Raw genomic sequence first — 7,500 nt, 5'->3', positions numbered from 1 at the left:
TACATACATGCATACATACATACATAAATTTGTCTTGAGATTTTGAGGATTTTTTTTATTACCTTCGCCAACAAAGTTGGAAGGAGGTTATGTTTTACCCCTTGTTTGTGTTTGTGGTTGATTGTGTGTGTTGTTGTTTGTGGCTACAATTTTGTTCGCAGGGAAATGAAACTTTTAGGGATTAAATGTAATGTAAAAAACTCGAAATGATTAAATTTTGGAAAGTCAAGTTTAAAGGTCAAGGTCACGGTCACGGTCAAACACAATGTCCAATTTACGTTATTAGCCATAAGTTTGAACATCATTGTCATAGACTTCAAACTTGGCTCATAATTGAGTGTATGAAAATTTAATACATGCTAAGGTCAAAGGTCAACATGAAGGTCGAGAAATAAGCTGTCACGGCGGAGGTCTGCGCTTTACTTAGTGCCCTTCTAGTTTTAATTTGAGTCAATTTACTGCAAATTGTCTCTCTCTCTCTCTCTCTCTCTCTCTCTCTCTCTCTCTCTCTCTCTCTCTCTCTCTCTAAGTAGATATACGACATATGTATTTACATTTGTATGTATGTATATATATATATATATATATATATATATATATATATATATATATATATATATATATATATATATATATGTATGTATATATATATATATATATATATATATATATATATATATATATATATATATATATATATATATATATACTGTTATGTATATATGTAAATATGTATATATATAAATATATATATATGTATATATGATAAATTTTGCACATCTTTCTCCGTGGCCAAGTGGGTTAGTCACTGTTAGTACAAGCTTGCCGACTAGGGTTCGATTCCCGGCCGGAGCCAAGCTCTTGTCTTTGTGTGATTTCGCCTGGGGCTCTGATCCCGAGGTCGTTAAGAGAATCCAGACATTAATGTATCAAAAATATATATGGCTTATTTGAATATATATATATATATATATATATATATATATATATATATATATATATATATATATATATATATATATATATATATATATATATACACACATATGTTTATGCATCCGTGAATTAATATTAACATTACTTAATGGCTGAAAATAGTAATAGGAAGTTGTGGATGATAAGAACATATGATAAAAAGAGGGTGGCTTAATGGTTGATATATACGAGAGAGAGAGAGAGAGAGAGAGAGAGAGAGAGAGAGAGAGAGAGAGAGAGAGAGAGAGAGAGAGAGAGAGAGAGATAAATATTGTAATGAACATCTCCCGTACATGTGTTAACTATCTCACTGGCCTTATCTACGGAAGGGTATCGTCTGGTATCGACTGATAAAAGAGATAATTTAAAGAAAGCGAGGTCAAAAAGGGCGATTATAGTTGACATAGAAAAAAGAGTAATGTTACTTTAGGTCTGACAATCGCTTGAGGGTACACTCGGGACACTATTTTCTATCTCATTCTTCTTCCTCTTGTTTTTTTCTTTTTTTGGAGTTTTTATGCGTTATATATGAAAGATCTATTTTGATATTGTTGCTGTTCTTAAAATATTTTATTTTGATTAGTCATTACTTTGTTTACAGTTTATTTATTTATTTATTTGTTTTCCTCACTGGGTTATTTTTCCCTGTTAGAGCCCTTGTGTTTATAGCATCTTGCTTTTCCAACTAGGTTTATAGCTTAAATAATAATGATAGTAATAATAAAATGATATCATTATCATTATTATTATTATTATTATTATTATTATTATTATTATTATTATTATTATTAATAATAATAATAATAATAATAAAAATAATAATAATAATATCTACGGGCTGCAGAATTGCAAGAACCCATGCTTGACCACAAGGGCCAGGCAATCTACAACATCAATAACAACAACAATAACAACAACAACAACAACAACACCAACAACAACAACATCAGACAATCAGCTGATGACGCACCACTCCCAATCTCATGGCAATAGGAGTTCTTCTTCCTTATCGCCTACATGAACCGGAAAGACCAATCTAAAAAGGAATTTAATAATACTTATACATATTGCCTGTGTATTGCCTGTCTCCTGTGGCGATAGTGTGCAGTGGGTTTTCCAGCTTCGTTTGTCGAATATATTTAGATTAGCGGGGCTATGACAAATGGGGAATCCTTCATGTGAATTTTCTCTAATTTAATGCCCGTGTGGCAACTTGACCCATGACAAGGTTTAGTAAAAAAGAGAGAAATGATATTCAGTCAGGACATTCTGTGAGTGCAAACTACTGCAAAGGACTAGTTCTTTCGAAGCAGTCGTAGAGAGAAGGTTCGAATCTGTGTTTTGGTTTGTGTTTGCTGATTCATAATCGTTTTGATTAGTTTAATTTGTTTGTTTATTAGAAAATTGAAATTTCATTTGTATACTTTTAAAAACTTCGTTTTTTTTTTATATTGCTTTCAGGATGAGATTTTTTATTTCGCTTCTAAGTTTTTGTTTTACAATTTTTTTTTTTAGAACGATGTACTATTCTTGAGGGCGTTTTGTTTTAAAAAAAATATTTCTAAATAAGAATCACGATAATATGAAATTTTCTGAATATATATATATGTATATATATATGTATATATACAATATGTATACAATATATATATATATATATATATATATATATATATATATATATATATATATATATATATATATATATATATATACATATACATATATGTATATATATATACAATATATATACATATATGTATATATTTATACATATATATACATATACACATTCTATATATATATATATATATATATATATATACTGTATGTATATATATATATATATATATATATATATATATATATATATATATATATATATATATATCTGTATAAATATATACATATATGTATATAAATTGTATATATATATTGTATACATATTGTATATATATACATATATATATATGTATATATATTGTATACATATTGTATATATATATATATATATATATATATATATATATATATATATATATATATATATATATATATGTATATATATATATATATATATATATATATATATATATATATATATATATATATATATATATATATATATATACATTGTATACATATTGTATATTTATATATATATATATATATATATATATATATATATATATATATATATATATATATATATATATATATATATATATATATATATATATATATATTGTGTATATATATGTATATAATATATATATATATATATATATATATATATATATATATATATATATATATATATATATATATATATATATGTAAAACCGTGTTATTTGCTTAAACCCCTCTGAATTAAGTCTTCCTCTAACGCCACTCTTTTTACGTAACCAAATCTTCCAGATCAAAACATCGTTTTCGCAGAGTTCATTATTAGCGAAATAAAATCTCGCTGAAGCTTCAAGAAAAATAAATCCTTTCGCCATGACGCACGGCGCTACTCTCCTGTTATTGCTGACAGCGCCGCTCTGCTGGGCCACTTCGCAAACTAGTTTATGTGGTTACGGAGATGTTTGCGAAGCTATCGTCTACAATCAGCTCGCCCTGGCCACTATTCGCGAAGGTTAGTTCCAGCGAACCATCCTCACAGTTCTTGTTCTCCGTTCCAGTATGCTAGTATACTCGACCCGTCATATATGACTTCTTTATATCTAGATAGATATGCACACACGCACACACATTCACGCACGGATTTGTCACTTGGTTCTTATTCTCTGTTCAATTGTACGAGACCCGTCAAAAATGAGGGCTAAATATTCAGATAGACATACTCAGGCAGATTTAACCCGTTCCCATTTTGTAACTACAACACTGCAGTTTTGACAATTTGTGGGAGATTGTGATTTCCGAGTGTACCTCTCGGGATTCCCCTTGGAACCAGGATATGACTACTCCCTCTCACCCCTGCCATTCAGCGTGACAGGAAAGACATGTATTTATGTATATAGCCAGACACTTGCTCTCTATTATATGGGGAGATGGAGCTGAGAATTTCCTAGTGATTTTCATGAAGGAAATTATTATTATTATTATCATTATTATTATTATAATTATTATTATTATTATTATTATTATTATTATTATTATTATTATTATTATTATTATTATTATTATTAAATTCTGGACCTTTTTTGATTCGTTGTTGAAAATTAGCCAGTTTCCTCGCGAACCAATATCCTAGTAAGTTTTACAATAACGTTCTATTCAATACAGATTTTTATAAGTTAATCCTTTTATAAAATTGCGAGTATGTTCGTTAATAAAATACCTTACAAGTCATTTTATACAAGTACGTAAAACACAGATATATACTTTTATTATGTTTTATACAAAGTAAGAAAACTATAAAATGTCAAAGTATGAAGTAGGAGATGATGAATGGAGAAGTATTGATTTAAAAGCTCAAGATAGAGACGACTGGCGAAATCTAACCGAGGCTCTTTGCGTCAATAGGCGTAGGATGAGATGATGATGATGATGATGATACTGTCAAATAATCTAGCTTCAATAAAAGACTGAAATGAAATATGATACTTAAATATGACTTAGCTATATTTATCTGGAACTTCTAAGTGGCGATACCCTAATGCGGTGAACGGGTTTATGTATCGCCATGATCAGCAAAGCTGTACGAGTCTGGGACACCCATAATAGGTTGGTTTGCTTTGAGCGACCAGACTAAAGTCTCCCATCATCATCAATCCGCAGTGGCCAGCATTGTGATGAAAATAGCCAACCCCAAACATGATTAAGGACATGTCTTAGGCGTTTGTCCTGTAGCGGTCTAGAAATGGCTGCATTTGTTGTTGTTGTTGTTGTATTTATTTATGAGATGAAAATATACCACGAAAAAGGTTAACAGTTACACAGAGTTTTATAGAAGGGAGAAAATAAAAAGATATTTTATCCTTTATCCTTGCAATATTTTTGTTTTATCTAAGTTTTTTTATTACACACTTTTCATTGGTATTCCAAAAGGTCAGGAAATATTTCACACTACGAATCAGGAAAGATTTCTTATATTTGCCTGCTTACAATTGTTAAATTAAAATCCTTACATGAAATTTCATTAAAAATGTATGTCAGAAAATATGCTAAGAAATCGAATATTAGAAAATGTGTAAAATGTTAAATATTAAAAAGTATTAAAAAAAATAAAATATGCAAAACAGTGGAATATTAGAAAATATGCAAAATAATTGAATATTAGCCCATATGCAGAACACTGGTACATTAGAAAATATGCAAAAAATTGAAAAGTAGCAAATATGCAAAAAAAAAAAAAAAAAAAAAAATCAAATATTAGAAAATATTCAAAGAAATCGAATATTAGTAGATATGCATAAAGATTTAAAATAGAAAATATGGCAAAAAATCGAATCTCAAAAAATGTGCAAAAGATCGAATATTAGAAAATATACAAAATATCGAATATGAAGAAATATGTAAAAACTCGAATATTAGAAAATATGCAAAATAATGATATATTAGAAAATGTGTAAAAATTTGAGTATTAGCATGTATGCAAAAACTAGAATAGAAAATATGCAAAACAGTTATATATTAGAAAATATGCAAAAATTTCGATATTAGCATGTATGTGAAAACTAGAATATTAGAAAATATGCAAAAAATCGAATCTTAGAAAATCTGAGAAAATCTGTATTTACGTAAACAAATGTTGTTTTAGTATAATATTATGCTATTTATGAATAAATTAGGGGGCAAAAAAAATTAATCGGTGATAATTCCAAGTGTGTTCTTCTTCTTCCAGAAATGAGAGGCTTGATAATGGCATTCAACATCTCTAAACTCTCCGGAGATCTTGTTCAGAGGAACGGTGAGTGGCATTTTATTATTTCAATGGAGAGAGAGAGAGAGAGAGAGAGAGAGAGAGAGAGAGAGAGAGAGAGAGAGAGAGAGAGAGAGAGAGAGAGGGGGTGACTTTTCTCTCTATCCCTGTCACTATATATATATATATATATATATATATATATATATATATATATATATATATATATATATATATATATATATATGTGTGTGTGTGTGTGTGTGTATGTATGTATATATATATATATATATATATATATATATATATATATATATATATATATATATATATATATATATATGTGTGTGTGTGTGTGTGTGTGTGTGTGTGTGTGTATGTATACACACACACACACACACATATATATATATATATATATATATATATATATATATATATATATATATATATATATATATGCGTATATGCCTCAACGTGGTGAAAGGGTTTGTGTATCGCCATGATCAGCAAAGCTGCTCTAGTCAGAGGCACCCATACTAAGTTGATTTGCTGCGAACGATCAGACTAAAGTCCCCTACCATCACCAATCCGCAGTGGCCAGCGTGGTGATGGAAATAGCAAAATTCCAGACATGACTAATGACATGTCTGAGGCGTTTGTCCTGCATTGCGTCAGAAATGGCTACATTTGTTGTTGTTATTGTTGTATAATAGTTATCCAATCGACTTTATTATATCGATAAATTTGAATGTTAGGAGATTATGACATCAATAATATGATTGTTAATAACATTCAACCCATGTAAACATCAAAACACATTTCAGTTTACATTCACCATGGCATTGCATTTGTTGTTGTTGTTGTTGTTGTTGTATAAAATTCATCCTAACGAGATTATGACATCAATAATATGAATGTTAATAACATCACCCCATGCACACATCAAAACACAGTTCAGTTTACATTCATCATGGCAGTAATTCCAAGGCAATACTCTTTCAGAACTAATCGCTTGTCATACCGAGAAGCAGGACTTGTTGGCCCAGATTCAAAGTCTTGAAAATAAACTGCAAGAGACTATGGCGAGCGACGATTCAGTCGCGGATGAGAAAGAAAGTCTCGGCGAAACTGTTGAGAAGTTGAAGAGCCAGAACGACCAGCTGAAGACCGACACCTCGCAACTCCAAGGGGAAGTCGCCACGTATAAAGAATTGATTAGAAGTCTTCAGCAGCAAATAAGGTGAGGTTGCTTTGCTTGTATAGTTGTAGCTGGAGTCTAACTTCACTTTCTAAATTTGTATACAGTTAATTCTAACAGTCATGTCTTCTCTATCCTAAGCTTCATTATTCTAGAAGTTTTATTCTAGCTGTGACCAGGTTGTGGAATGATCTTCCTAATCAGGTACCTGTTGGAACTTCAGAAGTTCAAACTTGCAGAGAATGTTTTTTTTTATGTTGAACAGGTTGATTAAGTCTCTTTTTTTAGTTTATATATTATGACAGATCTTTATTAACGTTGTTATTGATCTTGAAATATTTCGTATTAATTATTCATTATTTATTCTGTAATGTTTTACATTCCAACGGTTGTTATTCATTTTACGTACAGTTGGAAAGAGAGTTAATGGTACCATATGGAAAAACTTAATCTGAAA

General features: G+C 29.3%; 1 protein-coding gene across 3 annotated transcripts in view; it reads left to right on the top strand.

Moving 5' to 3' along the window:
- LOC137632968 (techylectin-5B-like) overlaps positions 1-7,500 on the top strand; it is a 229,172-nt gene that overhangs the window by 204,908 nt on the left and 16,764 nt on the right. Inside the window, exons 1-4 of one of the 3 annotated variants that reach the window (XM_068365101.1) lie at positions 2,181-2,301; positions 3,394-3,613; positions 5,825-5,890; positions 6,848-7,085. In XM_068365101.1, the coding sequence (XP_068221202.1) occupies positions 3,475-3,613; positions 5,825-5,890; positions 6,848-7,085 (443 nt within the window). In that variant the 5' untranslated portion in view covers positions 2,181-2,301; positions 3,394-3,474. Of the gene's footprint in view, positions 1-2,180; positions 2,320-3,393; positions 3,614-5,824; positions 5,891-6,847; positions 7,086-7,500 lie in introns of those variants that run through there. The other 2 variants (XM_068365102.1, XM_068365103.1) reach the window with 2 other exon arrangements.

This window comes from Palaemon carinicauda, chromosome 42 (genome assembly GCF_036898095.1).
Source record: "Palaemon carinicauda isolate YSFRI2023 chromosome 42, ASM3689809v2, whole genome shotgun sequence".
Classification (NCBI taxonomy): Eukaryota; Metazoa; Arthropoda; class Malacostraca; order Decapoda; family Palaemonidae; genus Palaemon; species Palaemon carinicauda.
Note: the sequence above shows the minus strand (reverse complement) of the source record. Positions and strands in the feature narration are given on the sequence as shown.